General features: G+C 44.1%; 1 protein-coding gene across 3 annotated transcripts in view; it reads right to left on the reverse strand.

Moving 5' to 3' along the window:
- Positions 1-23,060, reverse strand: part of LOC108884963 (metabotropic glutamate receptor 7) — a 189,972-nt gene that overhangs the window by 14,772 nt on the left and 152,140 nt on the right. For all 3 annotated transcript variants that reach the window (XM_051074565.1, XM_018679118.2, XM_018679119.2), the window contains one exon: positions 10,717-11,652. In XM_051074565.1, the coding sequence (XP_050930522.1) occupies positions 10,717-11,652 (936 nt within the window). The remainder of the gene's footprint in view (positions 1-10,716; positions 11,653-23,060) is intronic.

Here is a 23,060-nt window from a genome sequence, read left to right on the forward strand (position 1 = left end):
AAAACCACAGCGAAACACTAAACTGTTTCACATCATGTTCTGTGGTTATGACCCTCGGTGCGTCTGAAGGTTCTGTCTACAAGACCAGAGTGATCTGCATTTACTGTCCATATGAAGGTTCCACTGGAGTCCTGTCGAGTCTTCAACACCACCAAGCAAACAGCTCTCATGGACTGTTAATAATAATAATAATAATCAACAAATGTTTGTACGGAGCCCTGGAGGGGACATGGAGGAAAAACAATCTGAAGGTGGAAAAAAAAGTACCTTTGTGAGATCCTGAAATACTCTCGAGATGTCTCAAAAGTACATCACGACACTTTCTCAAGACCTCAAGAAAGTTTCTTGGGGCTTTGGACATTTGCATAACGCAAACATATTTATCTACTCCCAAGCTGATGAGTATTAAAAACCAGAAAAACATCCCTTTAAGGAACATTTAGAGCAGATTACTCGACACGTTACTTTACTCCACTGATGTTAATGTATATAAATGTCCCAGCAGTGAGGAGGAGGAGAGACAGGTGGAAAACACAAATGTTAATGGACGCCATAAAATGCATGCTGCATGAAGAAATGATATTAGAATTCCAAATATTGTCCCCCCCCCCGCTCCATATCCGAGTGGAAACACAGAGTTAAATGAAGTCGGACGGCGGCAGTTTAAGCCTTAATGACGAGAACACGTCTCCGCTGTCTGACCTTGGCATTTGGCAGAAGATGTACGTCCTCCTGGGAAATGAGCTGCTCTGCGGGTTGAAGAAAACACTTTTCCTCAGCTGATTTATTCATGAAGCGCTCACATGTCGCAGTAGATTCAGTCTTTACATCTCTATGCATGAGACAAAAGCATGACGCCGACACTGAAACAGCATTTAGGACATCACCGTACACATGGAGTCTCCATGAAAGCCTGCTCTAATAGAACTCTTACACTGGTGAGCAGGCTCCTAAAGGACGAACACCTCTCAGTCCTGTTTCCATAAGTGATGCTGTGGATGGTCTGATCACAGTGAGGTATTTTCTCAGCAGCTACAGTGGAGTTTGACAGCAGCCATTTTTCAGCAGAGAGCAGACAGAGCATCGTATCACACAGCCTCTGAATTCATCAGCTCCATACGACATCTCCTGGTTGGAAGGGGCAGATTTACACCCTCTCACCTCAACACCTGAACACCTCAACACCTGAACACCTGACATCGTCCTCCCAAGACAAACGACAGCGTCTGTTGTTTCAATGAGCCACAAAAACCACACCTGTTCATGTTTAACTGCCAACTCCAGCCAGAAACCTCAGACCACCGTCCGGAAAAACAGCAAGACTGACGGGATTTCTGTCTGAAAAAGAGAAACTTGTTTGTGTGTCAGACGACTGTAATGTTCTCTTCACAGGTCAAAGGATCAAATGTCAGATTTAGAATCAGGTTAGTTCTCTACAGCTCTAAACCCCTCTCTGATCTACTTGGACCCTCTGAAGCATCCAGACCCCTCAGGTGGTCTGGAACAGGTTTACTCAGTCTTCACAGGTTGGTGTGGTCAACGAGGGATGATGTTTACTTCCTGTTTCCTACCAAGTCAACACTGGTTCATTTTAACTGTGACCACGACTCCAGTCACATCAGCCAAGTCCACAAACTCACTGAGATGTTAAAGAGTTTAAACACAGTGTCACGTCACCAACTGGTGACTTTAACATACAAGTGATTTTAGTTCTGCTGACGGACAAATAACGATTACTTCCACATCAAACCCTGAAGTCGTAGTTCTGACTTACAGAAGAAGAGAAGCAGAGAAACGTGTCTCCTGCATCATGTTCAGATAAACATGAGGTTTATGTTCTGATTTCACGTGGTGATGCTTTTAATTCTTTCATGTTTGACTTTTAGAAGGTTAGAGAGAAATAATATCTGTGGAGACTTAACTTACCTCAAAGTTCAGTCCAATTAAAAAAACTAAAAACAGTCAAAACCCAAACATCAGTTTACCCCATTCTTAACCATAATAACTGGTCCTGACCTGACTGAACTAAAACTCAGAGAGAAGCTCAGAATAACAGGATGTTTTGTTGGATGTGACCTGAAACTTTTTACAGGAAACATGTGAACATGAGTGAAATCTGAGGCTTGTGAACAGCTGATCTTATTTCCACACACCTCACTGCTTCATTGTACCTGCTGCACGTCACCTGAGACCCTCAACTTGAAGCTAATTCTCTGTGCACTAAATCCTGAGCGGGTCTGCCCCTGCATTCATATCAGAGAATACAGACAATACACCTCTGTTACATTTAGATACAGCAAATCCCTCCTCAGGCTACAGCAAACAGCTTTTATCAATATGAGAATAGGACGCTGTTAAGCACACAGAGGCTAATCCCTCAGCATTATTTGATATTATAAAACCTGCACTGTAGCACAGGGACGAGGTTATATATGTGTCTGTGTGAGACGGCAAACTATTCAGTTTCACAGAAAGTAAGTCGACTTTTGTGTAAAAAAGTTTGAGGCTTTAGGAAACAAGACAAATAACCTTAGAAATGGATGAAACAGTCGTATGAGGGCGCACACGCTCTACATCCTCTGATTAAAGCTGAACTGATATCGATAAGTCACCTCCTGTTGGCGTCAAAGCCGCGGCTCTTTCCCCTTTAACACAGCACAGACACATCAGACGTGTGTGCTGGTAAATAAAAGGACACATCACCTCTAACCCGTCTGAAAGTAAAACCCTGGGAAGACGCCTGTGACTCACTGTCTCCGTTTACATTTTAGATTTCAGGCATGAAACTGGAGCTGCTCTTAAAGGGATTACTGCTGAGAACAAGAGGTAGATTTATTTCTTTGAAACTGTTTGTGCTCTGTTTTCTGACTCAGGTGAAATCTTCTCTGGCTCAGATAAGAGGAGAGGATGTGGCTGCAGAGACACAGAGGTTAATGACAGAGAAGAGTCTGATCAGAAGCTGAATGATTTACACCTAAAGCTGCTGCTTTACAGTCTGCCTGTCATTCACTCATTCACTCATTCACTCAGAAAAACATGGCCGCTCAGAGGAAAGACTCAGAACAGATCTGCTCCACCTGAAGAACTCCTCAGAGGAAACATTTCATTTGTCCTTCTGTTCCCAAAACTCTGACTGAGCTGCTATAAACAGGAACATCAGCAGAGTGTTCTCTACTGTCGATGTGAGGAGCAGCCATCTTGAATTCTTCTGTCGGGGCTGGTGGAGATGCTCCGACTTCAGGGCTAAAACTTTCCACAAGGAACTCAGAAATTCAGACTTCTCAGTACAACTTGAACGCACCGTGATTACTGTCAAATGTGAGTAAAAGCAAGTTATGAAACTGTGAGTCTGACAGTCTCTGCTGCCCATGTGTCGTACTGTGAGTGACTGGAGAGACAGTTTGTTAGCCTGCTGAGCTAACGGTCTGTAACAGATGAAATGAAACTAATTCACAACAAACCTGACAAAGAGAGACTCTCATTGTCCCCAGTGACTGTGAGAAGGACACAGCTTCACTTATTAAGAACAGGACACAGAGGATGAAGCTCTTAAAGAGCATCGCAGTCACCTCCGAACCCTCAGGGTGGGACAACAGGTGTGATGTGTTTGGTGACCTCACGTCATTTCCAGCTCAGCTTCAAACAGAAACGTAGTTTCTTTCTCTTTACAGCTGCACCGTAAAACCACACCACCATCCACTACACTGTGATGCAGCAGCATTACTGCCTCTGTATGTGCAGCTACACAACAGTTAGTGTGACTCTCCACCAATCAGAAATCCAATCGGTTTACCTCCTGTGTTTCTGATGTTAAAAGGAAATTATACAGCAGGTTCCAGCAGATACACAAAGACTCCACAACGTTGCTCTGAGTTCATAGATTCACCATCGAACCTTCATGTTTGATTAAATCTCCTGATGATTTTTACATCTCATCTGAACAGACCTGAAGCTCCTCCTCCTTTTTCACGCCTGTTTAAATGTGAATGTCAGTGTGTTGTGTGTGTGTTGTGTGTGTGCTCCCTGTCATTAGTGTCAGTTTCCTCTGAGTGTTGTGTAGGAGGATTCTGTGCCTCTCCTTCCCCGTTTGTGTTTTCTTCTTCAAACTGGCCTCTTGAACACAGCAACAGCCTCCTTCACATTCTCCTCCCTCCTCCCCCCTCCTCTCCTCCCTCCTCCTCTCCTCCTCCCCCTCCTCTCCTCCTCTCCTCCTCCTCCTCTCCTCCTCCTCCTCCTCCTCTCCTCCCTCCCCCCCTCCTCTCCTCTCCTCCTCTCCTCCCTCCTCCTCCTCTCCTCCTCCTCTCCTCCTCCTCCTCTCCTCCTCTCCTCCCTCCTCCTCCTCCTCTCCTCCTCTCCTCCTCCTCTCCTCTCTCCTCCTCTCTCTCCTCCTCTCCTCTCCTCCTCCTCCTCCTTCTCCTCCTCCTCCTCTCCTCCTCCTCCTCCTCTCCTCCTCCTCCCTCCTCCTCTCCTCCTCTCCTCCTCCTCCTCCTCCCTCTCTCTCCTCCTCTCTGCCTTCATGGCATCACTGCACCTCTTCCATGTTGTCTCTTTCTACCTCCTCTCCTCCTCTCCTCCCTCCTCTCTCCTCCTCCTCCTCTCCTCCCCTCCTCTCCTCCTCCTCCTCCTCTCCTCCCCCCTCTCCTCTCCTCCTCTTTGCCTTCATGGCATCACTGCACCTCTTCCACGTCGTCTCTTTCTACCTCCTCTTCCTTCTCTTCATGCCTGTGTTGCTCTGCCTCGCTGCCTGTGCCAGTGTGCATGTTTGCATGTGTAAGTTATGCGCTTCACTGTGTCCATGCATGTGTATGTGTGTTTGTATAGTGTGTGTGTGTGTGTGTGTGTGTGCAGGGTGAGTAGCTTCTTCTTCTCTCCACATTTATATTCTGCTCGTCTTTGGGCAGGTAGGTAATGACAAGCAGCAAAGGCCAGGATGTCACTGCTCCACTCAGCTGCTGACGTCAAGCCTCTGCACACACACACACACCACACACACACACACACCACACACACACACACACACCACACACACACAACAGCCTTACAGACTGTCGAGGAAAGACACACACGTCTGCTTCCTCTGTTGTTGTTTTGAACTGTGTCCACAGTGTGGTGCAGGGACAGAGGAGAGTTAGAGAATCTGAAGCTGAGTAAAGTCAGAATAATGTCAATATTAACAGTGCAGCACAAAGCTACTGTTATTCTTCTGATTGGTAGATAGTTGTACTCTGAGGGATGTAAAGCTGTTTGCTGCAAGTCGAGTCCCAAACTTTAAAATATAAACTATAAACTGAAGTTAGCATCACTCTGGTTCCTCCACAGAAAGCCAATGGGATTTTTTCATTGGGTTTTGGATTATTCCAGAAAATAAACAGTGACCAACTAAAGTTTCTGATCCTTCAGGTTTAGTTGATCAGATCATCTTCAATCTGATGTTTGAAGCCTAAATCCAACCTCCAGAAGTAAGAAGCTAATGTTAGGCTATAAACCAACTACACCACGGTCACATGACGTCAACGTCTCCACCACTAAGCTTCCAACTGGTCATTTCATTTAGCTCTGAGCTCTTCTACAAAAGCCTTTCTTCTTAGAAAGTTACTGAGAGTTGAAGACAGAGCGCCCCCCAGCAGCTGGAGGAGGTATGACTCCTGCAGAAATCCAGAGTCATCAGAGGAAGGAGGTCGACTGTTTTTTATTGTAGCTGCTTTCTGATGTGATAAAAGCAAAATAAAGAAGGTTTGAAATCCCCCCCCCCCAGATGAGGCCTTGGATTCGACATCACTCTCAGTCTGCAGCTCCGCGGGGTTAAAGGAAAAAGCCTCGGAGCCATCTGAATACCTGTCTGACATTTCCACATATATCTCTCCTCTTTCAATCTCTGTCTCTCCTGTTCTCTGTTGTCTTCTCCTCCCTCCCTCCCTCTCTTATTCCTCCATCCACAGATCACACTGTGCTTTGCTTCTTTTTCTCCCCAGTCTCCTAATTTACTCCTCTGCAGATCACTCTGTGCTTTCCTGTTTTATCTCTCACTTCCCCACAGATCTCTTATCTCCCTCCTGCTTTCTCCGTCTTCCTTTATGATCCTCGCCCGTTACAGATCCAACTCCTCCTCAATATAAAGTAAATAACCACCTGCTCTCATCTTGTTTATGTGACCTGTTAATTAAGAAACTTAGACACCTGAAGCAGAATATACCAACACTGAATTCTCTCTCTTCCTTTCATATGAAGTTGGTGCAGCAGCAGCTTTGTTTTAACGTGTTTGTAATATGATTCTTTTTTTCTTTCTTCTGTAAAATGTTATTGTAGCATCATTTTGTATTGAAGAACGTTTGGAGCAACTCAGCGTTAATGTAATCTCCCATGTATGAAATTGAACTGTGTTATTTCTACAGTTAACCACCCGTTACTATTGAGTCATCGAACTGAGGAGTCATTGAAAACATTTTTCTCCCTCTGAAACATACACCTCAGTATTGTCTTTGCTCCTAATGATCCTGATTGAATTTTATCACCTCAGTGATTCATGTAGACAAGGTTTAGATTTTGGTGTCTGTGTGTTTGTAAGGAAATGAGTCTTTGACATTAGCTTATCCACAGTTCATCAGTGCTGCAGCTAAAGAGCCACAAAGTCAGGTGAGTTCTACCTGCTGAGAGCTGCACACTCATCGCAGGAAAACGCACATCTCCAGTGGAAACTACAGGTGTTACAGCGAGTTACAACAGACTGACAGTGTCAGCAGCCCGGCAGGAGAGACACTGTGTGGAAGGACTTCATAACTGAGCTGTGATCAAGACACCAGCTTTATGTCTGCAGCGTTTCCTCTGTTTACAGTCTGCAGCGGTGGGAAATGTTATGAAGCTGCAATTACACAACTGTGCAGAGGGCTTTTAATTTGAAACTACAGTCGCAGGAAGTGGAGACAGAGGAAATACCCGAAGAAAGAGAAGGGTAGATTTAACTTGCAAACATTAAGTTAGATCCTCCCTGTGAAGTTCTAATCGGTCGTGTCTGAATCGAACGTCCCTGAATCGTTGCACTGATCATCCAAATCTGAGTCGACGGATGTAATTCTTAGTCAGGTACAGCTCTACTATAAACACAGACTCTACATCTCTGAAACAGATCACCATTAAACAGTAGTTTAGATACTCTCACAGCAACAACAACAAAAAGCACATGGAAGAGGACCGAGGCTGATCATTAACCTGCAGTGAGGGAAACTGATTCCCTGATTCAGAACAAACCAACCACAGGTCTGAGAACACCTTCTCATCTAAGAAAACCTTTTGCACTTGCGACACACATACGTTAATTTGCCACCGGCAGCAGGATTCCCCTCGCTGTGCTCAGAGTCCAGGAGCTTATCAGCTACCTCTGTGGCCTGAAGCATTTTCAGTGGACAAGTGTATCCCTGTGGACAGGACACGAGTCCATCACAGGGGTTTACCCCGCTCCATCTCTTTAATGCTGAGAGCTGAGCAGAGAGGCTTAGTCTTTCCAATGACTCTGCCAAAGATCAAACCCCAGAGCTCACAGTCTCAGGCCGGACCCTGTCACCTGGGCCCCCGATAACACACATCGTCCTCCTCCTCCTCAGGGACGGAGGGAACAGCAGACCCCTCTTAATCTCTACCTCTGGCTGGGTTTAGAGCTCCATGGCAAAACTTCTATCACCGGCAACTCAGGTATTAGAAGGATATTTGTACTTAATCAAAATGCAATTTAAATTCACTCTGCTGGTAATGCAGGAGAAGTTCATTGCATGAAGAAAAGCTTGTGAGTCTGGTCCTGATGCAGAGATTTTTACAGCTTTTTACTCAACACTTCAGTTCTTCTAAACTCTTCACTGCTCAGGTCAGGAGGAGTTTCCACCTGACGATCACCACATCTGTCGCATTTTAATGAAATGTTTTCTGACTAAAAATAAACCGTCCATCAAACCTCTGTGTATTTATACATTTACACTGTAATCAGTTACTGTAACTGAAGAGTGCCAGTTTGATTTGCTCTGCTAAATCAAAATAAAACCGTCTCATTTCATCCCTGGATGGAAAACATCAGGCTCAGACTGAGTAACGTCATGTAATGTAGTAAATGTATTCATGAAATAAATAAAGGCAGAGTAAAAACACACTGAGACAGTGTGATCAGTTGATCTCTACAGTCACAGGCCCCAGAGAATTTCCTCTGGTTAAAGTTTGTTTTCTATTGATTTAAGTAGAATTACTTTAGTCTGGGAAAACAAAGTCTACTGAAGCCCAGCACTGTACACAGGCTGCACTCTTTTTATGTAATGGAATTTTTTGGTTTAAACAACAATAAATAAATAAAATAACATTTTAAAAAGTGCTGTAATTTTACCAGTTTTTAGTGTTTTCAAGGTTGGTAAAGACGATCGCATGAGGAGAAATCAACTGTAAAAAACTAAATCCCTTAAACAAAGAAGGATGGATTAATGGATTATGGATTCATTCAAATGACATTAATACAACGATAAACACTGTATTTTATCCCTCCACCGACCAGTCCAGTACTGGTGAGGTCACAGTGACCTTTAACCTTTGATCACTAAAATCCAACAGTTCATCTTTGAGTCCAAGTGAAGTTTTGTGTGAAATTTAACAAAATTCCCTGAAGGTTTTACTGAGATGAACGACCTGAAAAGACGATGCCTCTGGTCGAGACGTAATGAAACAAACAGTACGACTCCATGACCACGACTAAGAGTCCAGACATAACAACCAGAGGTTTGACACGAACCAGTTTGACAGAGCTCAGGAATGATGGGTTATCCCAGTCAGCAGACTGCGCTCCACATTTCAGTTGTGATCAGAAGTAAAGGTCATTCGATTATGGAGAAAACCTTCTCTAACGAGTTTCCTATAATCCTGTAACATTACGACACAGTTCAGCTTGTGCCTGAGGTCTCTGGTGAAAACAAGCTTTAATAACCTGTCGTGACCCAGAAACAGCGACGGCAGCGTCACACCGAGTCTCTGAGGAGCGAACACAACCTAACACCTGGAGATTACAGCTGTTGTCCTTTATTACTGTAATTGCTTCATCAGCACCAAGTAGCTGATGAGAACAAACAGCGCCTCAGGTCCTAACAAACAGATAATAAGAAAAATGTCACTCTCTTAATGCAATATTTTACCAACGACATGGGAATTAAACTTCATCTGGATTCCTACACGAGTGGAATAAAACATGAACATCATAGCTGTCTGTTTTATATCTGTGTTATCTTCCCTTTTTTTCATTTCACGGCAAAATGTGGCTCATTGAGTTTCATATAAAAGCCTTTGGTCTCTCTGCACCAACGGGAATGAGATTATTTTCCAGTGGCAGATCAGACTCGTCTGGAAGCCTTCAGGCTGATAAAGTGGGGCACAACAGCGATAGTCACCCATTATGAATGATGCAGTAATGCTATGCTTGACATGGATTTCAGCTCGATTGTGATTTGTTGGTGATTTGTAATTGCAGTGTAACAGACTGTGTGTCTTTTTTCCACTTGTTTTTACACTGAGGGAACAGGACGACTGTGTTTTTGGGAAACTTAAGGAATCAAAGCTGTGGAAGAGAACAAACGGAGTGGAGCTCCTTAAAGACTGCAAATACAACTTCTTATGTATTAATCTAACCTTAAATCAGTGCTGGGTGTAGCCTGTCTAGTCCTCAGGGGTACAGTGGAAATGTCTTCAGTCTGTTAAATACAATACAATATTTAAACAATATATGATTCTGCACGTTTTAATTTAAAGACTTGAAGGTCCTGCAGCAATTATAAACATTTCCAAAGAGTTTTCTTCATCCTTTAACTTTCTTTACATTGTAAGAAAGTTCAGTTTCAACCTGAGAGTTTGGTGGAAACCAGCTAATCACATCATCAAAAATGGATGTAAACAGGTGGAGTTTAGTTCTAGTGTTATTTGGAGAGAATTTATCGTTACATCAACGTTTTATGAACAAAATGAAAAGAGCATAAGAACATGGATGGAAACACATCAAGTGTGTATGACATTACACTGTGTGATTGGTTGTGTCCACACAGAAGCAGAAAACATCAAAGTTAAACCTTTGTAGGTTGGATTGAAACCTGTAACTGCAGGAGAACTTGTTTGTTTTGTTAGTTTATCGGGTAATGGACATTATATGTGTATTACACGACTCCATCATTCTCACGTGAAGAGAGACCTGGCTAATCTTGAGGACACTATCAATACGTAAACGTCTGAATCCTAACATGAAGTTATCCTGAGAAAGTGAGAGCTGGCCCGGCCCACAGAAAGACAAGTAGTGTTCATACCTCTGTCTGACACTTCCTCTGTGCTCTTTCCCTGTTTTTCCTTCCTGTCTCACTTCAGTCAAACAGATGTAGCTATAATTTAGTTGTGGGTTACTGCCTCAGCAGAAGGTGACAGGTTGTAACAGAAAACACCTTTTGGAGCATGAATTTGCTGTTTTGCAAAGTGACAAACAGCTTTGGTGTTCGTGTCACCTGCTCTAAAAAGTGTGCTCTTGTTTCTAACAATGCATCAGAATGACTGAGCAGAAAAAACTTCATAATGTGGAGAGTTAAGTAACTATTTTTACAGAAAGCATAAGGCTCAGTCTTATCCATCATCCAAACATTCATCCATCCTGCAGTTCACCTACTTCCCTTCGTCTCTACGTATCGTTCATCCCCTCATTCGCCCACTGGTTCTTACCTTTTCTGCAGACTGCGCCGTGCCGAAGAAGATGGGTATAAAAGCCAGCCACACGATGCAGGTGGTGTACATGGTGAACCCGATGGGCTTGGCTTCGTTAAAATTCTCTGGGACCCCGCGGGTCTTTATGGCGTAAACAGTACACGTCACCATCAGTAAGATACTGTAACCCAACGAGCAGATAATCTGAAGATCAGTGATGTCACATTTCAACACCCCTCGTGCCAGATCCGGGTTGATGGTCTTCTGCTCGTCATAGTCTATGATGGTGTTGGGCGGATCCACCCCGAACCAGATTAACACCCCCAACAGCTGGACCGAGATGAGACTGGAGGTGATAGCCAGCTGTGAGGTGGGGCTGATCAGCCTGGGCGCTGTCACAGACTTCTTCCCCTGCTCGAAGATTCGGTAGATGCGGTTGGTCTTGGTGAGGAGGGCGGCGTAGCTGATGCACATTCCCAGACCCAGGAAAATCCTTCTGAACGAGCACACGCCCACATCTGGCTTGGCGATCATGAGGAACGTGATGATATAACACAGAAATATCCCAGTCAGGAGAACATAACTCAGTTCCCTGCCCGATGCTCGGACGATCGGCGTGTCGTTGTACCGTATGAACGTAGCCATGACGAATATTGTAGCGATGATGCCGAGCATTGCCAGGAAAACCGGAATCACCGCCCAGGGTGAGTGCCATTCCAGTTTTATGATGGGTATGGGCTGGCAGGCCGTGCGGTTGGCATTGGGCCTCATGTTGTAGGAGCAGAGTTTGCAGGTGAACTCGTTGGACTGGTACTGGTAGCCGTCACAGGGCTCGCAGTGCCAGCAGCAGGGCATTCCTTTCACCACCTTCTTCCTCTCGCCAGTTTTACAGGGAAGGCTGCAGACAGAGCTGGGAATCTCCTGCTCCCCCCGAGGCCACTGCATGTCCTCGATCTGGAGGGAGAGCACAGGAGACACAGAAAACAGTTAGATTCAGACGCTTAAAGACAACGTTCTTAAAAATGTAGGTAGTCGTTTCCTTCAACTCAAAGTGAAGAAAAAAAAATCTGAAACAAAAAACTTTCTCTGTGTGTGAGTTAATCTGTGAGACTTCATGCTGTGAAACCCGTCTGAATTGACTCTGAGGTTATGGCTTCTCAGTCTGATTTGATCTTCGTCCTGTGTATCGCTGATGCTAAACAAGGAGTTTGCTTTGGCTCTGGCTTGTTACTACAGCAAAGGTCTCATTGATTTGACAGCTTCACTGCTGCTAATGAGTAATGAATTCTCTATTAGCGGAACATCAATATGGATGAATTCCACCTGGATCATAGCTCTGCTCTGAACGGACATCTTAGTTATCCACAATTTTTATATTTATCATAAATGACTTTTAACTGTAAGTACACATGGAGTACTGCAGTACTGCCGCAGTTTAAAAAAGCCCTTGTGTGTTGGCTTCACGTTTGTAGTTTTATGTGCTCAGTTAATTTTGAAGCTGGAGGTTATGGGACGACACCAAGAGAGGGAACTTTTCTGAGCCTGTCTTACAGATGGAGCTCCTCTCTGAGCTTAGTGCCATTTTACCCCAGTACTACATGGACTGCAGTGAAAAAAATCCCCTGCAACCCAAACATCATTTTCCCTGCAGACCTCCCCTATAAAGGAGACATTTATAAAACCGTTGACAGGACACCTCCAACTGCAAACAAGGTCATCTATTACTCTTTGTTTTAGGTCCCTCTACTACATGAAGGTTTTTTTATTTTTACTAGAGAGTAGAAACGTGGTTTTAAAGTGTGGGACATCATCACAGAGTAAAATCTAAAGGCAGAGTGGGAACACCTGGGCTCAGTTAGCAGGAAAAATGCTAATGAGCACGTGCAGTTGGCCACACACAGTGGTCGCCATCTTCAAGTCCGACATCCAGTTCCAATAATACATCCATGGGGTAACTATGTTGCCTGGCAGGAGGCAGTAACTTCAAGGCTAAATTCAGGGAACAAAAGTCTCCTGTGCACAGTTATGACCACAGATAACATGACAGACTGTAACATGGTTACCTGTGGTCACTGTTGTGTACCACTGCACCTCTGGAAGCCAAGAATAAAAAAGGTCTTTACAGGGAGTATTACATTATTTTTAATATTCAGTTTGAAAGCCAACAGATTGGATTAGTCAGAAGTATGCTGAATATTTAATGTGCTATTATGTGAAATTGGAAGTGAGCTAAACTGTAAAAAGACTCAGTAAATCAGTTCACGTCTTCCCGACAGTTCCAGCCCCGTCCTGAAACTCTGCCCAGACCTTGGAAGGACTTCTGGAGACTGACGGTGGCCAAAAACCCTGTTATTGTGTACTGATGTTGATTACTTTGGCAGATAGCTGGTTTGTATTTGAAGGATTTGAAAGGACCTGGAGGGATTTCAAATGCTACTGTGACCCAGAGCTGATCAATTACACAGTGCTAAGGACATCCTAAAACACATTATCTACAAAGACTAATCTGAACCAGTCTTCGGTTCCAGGTGCCAGGGGCTACGCTTGAGAAGAAAGTAAAAAAATTGATATTGGATGTTATCACCGCCCACCATCAACCAGACTCTCCCCGGGCTCCCTGTGTGCTACCAACAGGCCGAGTTGATAACCTGGGATAGTTGGGGATAAAAGGCTGCATCAAGCTAACAGCCTGAGTCAGCCAAAGGCTTGTATTTGGCCACGGTGAGAATTCAGAACCACAACAAAAAGGCAAACTCCAAACAGCCCTCTAATCTTCCTCCCTCCCAAAGGCAGCAGGCCAGCTCTGAAGAAAAGGAAAAGAAAAGCATTTCTTCCCTCCCACACATCTTCTGCATATGTCACACTCTTTCTCTTACTTCGTTTCTTTTCTGTTATGGTTTTCTGATCGTATTCATCAGCCTCTGCTTCCACACATCCATCCATCACTCCCACATTTTGTCCACTTCATGCTAAGCCCTTTATTGTACACCGAGCACAACAGAGCGACACATGGACCATCAAAATTACATGACTGGCCGACACAAATCCCTGCTGCTCCTCCTCAGTAATAGCTCATAGGCAGGTGAATGTGCCCCATTTAGCACATGAAACGTATTAAAATCTGACTTGTCATGTAAGAAACAAGCTTTACTTTACAGAATTGATGAGTGGCAGAGCAGTGCTTGGTTATACAATGACTCACAGCTTCACAAATCCAAAAGGATTTCAGACTGAAGATTCAAATGGGATTCAAAATGCCGGGAGCAACGTTGGGTCAATCATTTAAATGGAAACGCCATCTGTCTTCTTGCCGTCGCAGCGGTCAGGAGGACTGCCAGCCACTGCGGCGCATTCAATAATTCACTCAGGTCTTTGAAGAGGTGTCACAGTCGGTAGAGAGATCTGGAAAAGAGGTCTCTCAGGTCTTAAATCTCTGCCCATACAAAAGTCCACATGTTCCTGCTTCCCTCCAGCTGAAGCTCAGTCTTAGCAAGTGCCAGGGTCGTGAACTGAGTCTAAACTCTGTCAGAGAGACCAAATAAAACGAAGAGGACTGTCTGTAGCAACATGGACCTCATCTAAAAGGTCAAAGGAGAAACATGTAAGGGTTTGAATAGCTTCATTCAAGAAACTACATTTAGATACGACTTACTTAGATTACATTTTCTATCAGCGTATTCAGGACAGGCTTTAGTTGACATAGGACATCATATTTAACGTTTTCCTCACAATGGCTCCTTTTAGCAACAAAAGCATGATGAAACCTCCTGCTCTGGTTACGTTTAGACGCTTACAGCTCATGAATTTGATTAAGTGGTTTTGTTTTGTACACCCACCATCCAAACCAACCACCATTCTCTCCAAGAACGTTCTCAACATGATCCTGGCAGCGAAGACATTTCTCACCATGATATAATTGGACAAACAACTAGTAGTACATAAGAATCACTGGGCATGATATGGCTTTCCTTTTGTACTGGTTGTACTGGGTAGTGTTTCCAGAGGTCACTTACATCAAGCAATAGTTCAGTGTCTGTCATGAGAATAACTGTAGTGTCCACATAGCCCAGTTCCCAAGGTCATAGAGAGCATTGTGGACAGAGTCATGATACAGGAGCTGCTCAGCTCAGGGACACTCTGTCTTCCCTTGAGATTCCTGATACAATGTGACTTAGATCAGTGTAATTTATTATTTAGGATTTGGTGCCCAACAGACTGTTCACACAGGTATGGAGAGGTGCTGTGGAACTCCCTTATTTGGACAAGAAGTAAATGATATGTAAGTTTAATCTGGGTTTTAATACGTCCTGAGATCTTCAGAACTAGGTGGCATCACATCTTTATCAATAACTGCTTCTGCTTAAGACTTCTGGGTTTCCTGAAACGTCTTCCATCATGAGTTGACCAGCTCATCAGAGAACAGAGTTCAGATCCTGTGTGTCTGAGGGTTTACATGACAAAGTAAAGATCATGTTTTAGTTGTTTCGAGCAGATATTGTACTGCAGAGTTGTCAGAGAACATTTTACTGATTCATTCAGTATCAACATTCAGACATGTTGATTAACATTTTCTCATCATGTTCATAACAAACACAATTTCTATTACGACTGACTGTCCTCTGCTCCCTCTTTGATCAGGTCTCTTTAAAATTAATTCATGCATGGTGCGTTCAGGTACAGTTTAACTGCTCTAAACACAAAGAGGAAGTGACACAGAGACAGAAACTAGAAATAGAAACAGAGTTTGGTCATAAAAGATTACAACAACTCCTCCAAAGTAAAGGACAAAAAGCACCGTCCATCACAGAAACATTTTGTAATCTGATGCCCCTGTAGTGCAGCTGGATTACACACCTGGATTACACAGGTGGGTAAACTGGACAACTACTCTGGGGCCACAAAAAGCTTCAGCTTCACCCCAAATCAACTGCTGCTGTTAAACTGATTGACAGCAGATTTATCAGGGAATTAACATCTCTAATGTAAAACATCACCGACAGCAGGTGATGCATTATTCTTTCACCTGGAGGCGCTGTCCTGCCTTATGTCAGGATGTACTTTTCAAACTTTTATGTTGCTCTGACATGGTGCATCGTCCTAAACAGAGCTGTGTGAGTCAAACTGTGTTAAAGTGACACAAAAAAAACCTGAGGGCCAAATAGAATTAGTCTGGCGTACAGACGGGACAGGAGTCTGTAGGTGTTTGCCTGGAGGACTCTAACAGGTGAATCTGTCAGAGCTCCATCAGCAGGACACCATCATTTATCTGTGACCCTTATGAATCACTGTTGGAAAATAAATCTGCTCCATGCTGTGACAACACTGTGGCTAAGTGTTGGTTAGGTTTAGAAAGGTTTGTTGTCATGGTTAAAAAACTGCATTGAATATTTCCTCCTCTGCTCGTAAGTCGTACAGCTGCTGGACGCCTTTATGACTTGGCTGTTAACAGATGCTAAATGACTGATGCCGTCATTTTCTCTTGGAATCACAGTCTGCAGATTACTGTTGACGGCACTGAACGTCAGGTTTGAAAACAAAAAGGATTCAAAGGGAGAGAGAGAGAGAGAGCAGGGGAGTAACGGATTAAGGACGCAATAAAGTACAAACTGAAAAACTAAAAAACAATAAAGAGCGAGACAACAGGAGCAGATTGTTTCTTTCTTTCAGTCGTATTCTGCAGAGGACGAGGAGAAAAGAGAGAAGAGGGGGCGAGATTTCTCTGTGTGCACAACCTCCTCCTCATCTCTCTCTCCGGCTCTTTGTCTATTTCTGTCTGCCTCTCTCTACCTCTGTTCCTGTGGTTTTCTTATCAGTCCCAGGCAGACCTTTGCTCCTCTTCCTGCCTCTGCCTCTGCTGTCAGACTCCAGCGTCGATAAACCGTCTGCCCACCTTGATGTCATTGTAGGCCGCGGGTCGGGTGAGCACTTTAAATGGCCTGACGTTAGCTGGGGTCTGAATAAATACGCTGTACAGTGTCCAAGACAAACACACCACCTGTGAGGAGACAGAAGGGGAAATCTGTCCAGCCTCTGCAGATACCAGAGGAGGTTCGGCTTCTCTCATCGCGTCTCTTTCATTCAACAATGTCCTGCCTTCCTCTGCCTCGTCCTCTTCTCTCTCTGTGTTCATGTATCCATGCTTCCCTTTTTCACAAACTATCACCCGGGACCCAACATTTGTTTGCCTATAAAATCAAATAATTAATCAACAATAACAGAAATCTTCCCATATGGGTCTCTGGGATTAACTTTAATCTAATGGGGGTTATGTGTGGATGCTGTGGGCGGGTGTGTTCTGTCCACTGACTGTTCGCTGGGAGCAGTTAATCCATGTGCTCATTAGCTGCCTCCTCCTCCTCCTCCTCCTCCTCCATCCACAGCAGCTGAACTGACGCCTCATCCAGCCTTTAGGGGGCGCTGCTCCCTGGGCTCAGTGTAAAAATACTTGGAGGAAATTATGGGATCTATGCTCTGTTGCCATGGTTACAGTGCAGGATCCATGAGCCTTGAGTCTTCATTGCCCCACACCTCCACTGCCTCTCCTTCCTTACTCTCTGTTTCAATCTACTCTGTTCATTATGTTGCAACTGCAGAGAAGTGCTTTTAAAAATACGGCCTCTGTCTGCTCTGACTCTTTGGCTTCTTTATTCCTGCCTCTGTTCACACAGGCTGTAGTAGTTTAGTTCTCCTCTTTTTTTCATCATAGACATTTCTTTCTCCCTCTGCTCTGTTCCTCAGTAACACAGATCACTGAGCCTCACAACACATGACAAAAAGCCTATATATATATATGGTTGCAACCAACAATAAATTTCATCGCCGATTAATCAGTCAATTATTCTATTGATTAATCAATTAGTAGTTTGGTTTATAAAATAACAGGAACAGGTGAAAGATGTGCATCATGAGCTCCTGAAGGCGGTGTCTTCAGATGATGTTTGGGTTTCAGTTTATTGATTATCAGGATAGTTCAAATTATGTTTAATATTTTTCATAAATCAAATAATTGATTCATTGACTAATGGCAGTTTTCCTGTGTTTTTCTCTTAGCACCATTGAGCTGTTTTTGCTTCCGGTCTTGTTCATCTCATGCACATACACAGGTGATCACAGTCCTATCAATGGTGTCACAATATTTCACTGACCAACAGGTGGCAGTGTCACATCAATATGCTGCAATGCACCAACAAAGAGAGTGAGGAAGAAGACGACAGACGTAAGCGATGGAAAATGAAGGAAATACATTCAACACTTTTGTTATCTGCAGAACTAATGACACTCCCATCATCCTCAGCTGCACTTTGATTTTACTGCTAATTAGCAAACGCTAGCATGCTAACACACTACACTAAGGTGGTGAGCATGGTTAACAATATATCTGCTAAACTTTAGCGTGTTAGCATTAATCTAAATGGCTGTGTCTGAGCACAGCCTCACAGATCAGACTCTCTATCTGAAATTAATTTCAGTAGTTCAGCTGCTACAAATCACTCATGCCCACAACCCACCTCAGCCTTATACAGTGTAGCCGTCATCCACGGTGCGTAATGGCTCCTGTCGCTTGTGACTAACTGCCTCTGTTAATTATAAAAGTCGTCAAAACTCAAGCATCTCTCAGCTGAGTCGACTGAGATCTCACCACCATGCAGACACAAACACTCAGAGTCTAGCTTCCTTCCCATTACTGTGTGCCACAGTCATTAACTTGGTGGCTGTGGATCATGATTAAATTGATTAATTGAATGGAAAAGGAAATAAGTCCCTGGGATTCCTGCGAGGCCGTGTGCAGCTGAACGTACGCAGTTAGCAGATTAGCAGCAGGCCCGAGTGACAGGAACCAAATGAGAAGTAGAAAGAAAAACAGGCTAATCAGACAACTACCACCACCCCAACAGCATCACTGTGGAGCCTGCAGCATCTCTAACTTCAACACAACTGCATCCATGTGACAAATACACAGAGCCAAAGCAGTTTCCTTCCAGATGTCACATTCTGATGAACTGTGAAAACATTAGCTATTAGCTGCTATAGTTTATATCTGAAATGTTCTGTTCAAAGTCTGAGTGAACAGTCTAAAGCAGTCTGTCCTCTGGTCCTCTGCTGGACCAGGGTCTGATTTAAATCTGGGGATTGACACAAAATCTGGCGCAGACATTCATGTTCTCCAGAGGATGAAGCTTAATGACTTTGGTGATCTCCTGACTTTTCCTCTGGCGCCACCAGCAGGTGAAAGTTTAACCTGTGAAATATCTCAACAACTATCAGATTATGTTCATGTTCCCATCAGGATGAACCTCTGACCTTTAGTCGAACGCCATCAGGTCAACATTTATATGTTAGTGACAGACTGTTCTTCATGTGGGACACATTTCTTTGGTGAACCTTTTACCCTGCCTGACTCTGTTGTTGTTCTCCAGCTCCAAAATGAAGCGTCTGACAAATGAAGCTATTTATTTGGAGGCACAAAGAGTTTAAACTCGCTCCAACTTTCTGTTATACTTAAAACAAGAGATAACAAAACACACTCGTCTTCACTGTGATGAGGCTTTCTGAGCAGAGTCAAGGATTAAAACTGATTTAAAGCTGAGAGCAAAGTATCTTCACTTCAGCTGAGCCTTTATCATAATCCCAGGGGCAGCACATGAGGTGTACTTCACAGCTTCAACATTATTTTAAGTCTTAAATGCTGCAGTCCTGCGTGACCTGCTGCGCCTCAGGATTAATAATGAAAACACTGTGTACGTTAGCTGGGAGGGAGAGTGGTGTTTTCCCACCACAGGTGAGGAATTGACTGCCTTTGTTCTCTCATTCAAATGTTGAATAAATCTGAATAAAACACACTTCTAACCCTGCTTCAAAGAAAAGTTACAGTTGGAAAAAACAAGAAAATTTGAATAATTATATTCCTTTCAGCTGCATTCCCAAGACAAACTCCAGTAAGAGCGGCACGCTGCTCTATGGCTGAGAGGAGAGACAGTATACATCACTGGAAACAGAGCAAACAGTTCCCACTCAATTTATCTTTGAAACAAATGGCTCCCCTGCTGTTCATATAGTACGTATGAGGGAAGAGAGGAAATCTGCATTTACACACACGCTGCTGCTTTGTGAACCAACGGGGCAAAAGTCAACGACCAGAACAGAAGTGTCAGAGAAACATCAGGCTTCATTTTCACACATTGGCTGCTGAGTTTAACCAAAGAACACTGCTGTTCCACCAAAGTCCAGCACCGAGCTGAACACCTGAACCACAGAGGACCTGACGCTGTGACCTCGTCCATAAACACAGGTTAACGACCTTCAGGAGAAGCTTTACTCTGTCCTAACTCTGACTTTCCTCAGCACAGTTACTCAACAACATCAGCAGGTGGAGCTGATTCACTGAGAGTCTGATGTCTGATGACCCAACGCTCGTTAGCAGCCCTGATCCTGCAGTTAGCCCTGCAGCTACGAGCAGCTTTGGAGAGGCCGACCCGGGTCACATGGAGCTGTTTCACTTGTTGAGAAATCTAACAGGTTCGAGTTGGTTACTATGGTAACAGACAGAAATGTTGATAACCGATGTTGGATTGAGTGTTTAGGATTTACCAACCTGAGATAAGAGAGTCCTGAAGTTAGTTAGGATCTGCTCCTCCTGTCTCCTCCTTTCTCCTCCTGTCTCCTCCTCCTTTCTCCCTCCTGTCTCCTCCTGTCTCCTCCTGATTCTTCCTGTCTCCTCCTGTCTCTCCTGTCTTCTGTCTCCTCCTGATTCTTCCTGTCTCCTCCTGTCTCCTTCTGTCTCTTCCTGTCTCTGCTGCTGCTTCTGATAATATTCATGATTGTGACATCATCTGACAACATGTGGATAACTCCAGGTCGATGCTAACAGCTAACAACAGCTAACAGCAGCTAACAGCAGCTTACAGCAGCTAACAACAGCTAACAGTGAGCTAACAGTGGCTAACAGCGGCTAACAGCAGCTAATAACAGCTAACAACAGCTAACAGTGAGCTAACAGTGGCTAACAACAGCTAACAACAGCTAACAGTGAGCTAACAGTGGCTAACAGCGGCTAACAGCAGCTAACAGCAGCTAACAGTGAGCTAACAGCGGCTAACAGCAGCTAACAACAGCTAACAGTGAGCTAACAGTGGCTAACAGCGGCTAACAGCGGCTAACAGCAGCTAACAGCTGTCCTCACTCTGTCAGTTTGTGAAAGTCCAGTTTTCTCCGTCCACAGTGAAGCTCAGCTCTGGAGAGAGAGACGTGGTTTTAATCTGGACGGAGCTGAAACATGCATTTACAAATGTAGCTGACTCATGTGTCGATACCTATAATGAGGGAAGAGGGAGCAACATTTGTTTATTTCAGTCCCAGATTTTCTCAGTCAATTGGTCCAAGGATTTGAAGCAGCATCATGCTGCTCTCAGACCAGCTTCATTAACCCTCCTGGCTGCTCCTGGATCTGTTTGGTGCTCATCGTGATAAAGGACCATCACTGTCCAATCCAAATCTCTCCATCTGACTCATAATACAGCTCGAAGCGCTGTGAGGGATTGCTCTCGCAGAGATCAAGGTCAAATTTCATTACTCCTAATGAGGCCTAGCACCCATCAGAATCTCTGCTCTCCATCTCTCTCTGGCTCTCAGACATGAAAGATAAGCGGCAGCAGATTTCTGAGTCGAGCCGGGAGATTTCGGAGCCATTAGAGATAACACTGCAGGAGAAAAGAGACGCTATCTTCTCCCTCGCTGCTGCTGGGTCAGATTCACCTTTAATTGTCAATTACATTCCACTGGAGACTTTTTTCCACCTTTGAAAATTGTTTTGGATATTTGGAAGAGCTGGTTTTCTGCAGCAACATTAGATATAAAACAAGCCCCGAACGCTCTTTAAGAAAATTGTAATTTAAGCAAATGAGATTTGGTGTACGTTGAGGAGTGATGTGATGTGTTTTCTGCTCGGAGATGAAATGTGCAGCAGTAAAGTCTAAATATATATCGCCTCGCTCTCTCAATCAAAACCAGTTTAATGCAGTGTCTTCATTTTCTCTAACTGCCTGGATGGAAGCTGTCATCTCTGTAAACTGGTGTATTTGTGTACATGTGCTCCTATATGTGCATGTATACGTTCAGTATCTGTGTGTGTGTGTGTCTCACCCTGCTGGGCTCCAGTGCTGCTCTCTGACAGATGCTATAATCATCCTGTCAGATCACTGAGCTGCTTCATGTATTTTTGAAGAGTGTGGAGCATGTGTTTCCATCTCTGGTCGTGCACAGCGACATTATGGAGACTGGAGGCTCTCAGCAGCCCTCACATCAAAACGTCCTGCCTCATCCTCTCAGTTTATTCTTCAGCCTCGCACTCACATTATAGAGAAGCTTCATGAAGCAGTGATGTGCTGTCATTGTCTTTAGGAAGAGACCTGCGTCACACCCCAGGAAATCTGAACATGCTGCAGGTGCACAGCTGCCTGTTAGAGCGTTAGAATAAACATTAACAGAAAGAAGATGAGGTTCTGGATGTGGACGGTGAGAAAGCTCCTGTATGTGAATCCACACCGATCATCTGGTTCCTCGGCTCCTTCATTCATCTGGATGTTACTCTGACTCGTACCATCCACCTAGACGCCACTGCCCTGACTCTCACATCCACACTGAGGCATTCAGGTGCTTTCATTAGAATTCACAGACAAACGCTGAAGGCTGTGATTTAATGACATTTCTGTCTGTCTCTGATTTCCAGACTCATCTCAGGTGTTTTGTCACTTCTGGTGTCGTCTCCTCTCTAAGTCACATCCAGAAAAATGAGCACTTTGTTTATTTACATCACAGAGACACATGTAGGATTAAAGACAGACAAGGTCCCAGGATGAAGTCTCCATCTGTCTCTGTCTGTTGGTATCCATCTTTGTTTTCCAATCTGAGACACTGACATTCATTCACATATTTTCATGTTAATGTGACAAAGACCTTGGAGCAGTTGGAGCAAACATGAATCCTGTCTGTCAGGGTCAAAGGAGGAAAGAGTCTGAATCACAGGCTCCTGATATCTGCGTCAGTTTCCTGGATCTCAGAGATGATCTACAGTTCAGCTGTTCACTCTGAACTCTCTGGTCTGATTCCAGCAGTTTAAGCTGCTGACTATCACTCAGTTAGAGGGAGATCCAACCTGAACAACCACAGTCACATGGGTAAAAGAGCAGGTCAATAAGGAGGTAAAACACTGAGTGCTGACCGAGCAGCGTTACAGTTTTATAACCTGTGATGTGAGTCCTCTTCCTGCTCCTGTTCATCGTCTGAATCACAGCAGACACTGATCCACTTCTCCTAAACTGTGTCTAAATCCTCCGGCCAAAATCAGAACAAGAAACAATGCAGGC

Source organism: Lates calcarifer, linkage group LG12, assembly GCF_001640805.2.
Source record: "Lates calcarifer isolate ASB-BC8 linkage group LG12, TLL_Latcal_v3, whole genome shotgun sequence".
Lineage (NCBI taxonomy): Eukaryota > Metazoa > Chordata > Actinopteri > Centropomidae > Lates > Lates calcarifer.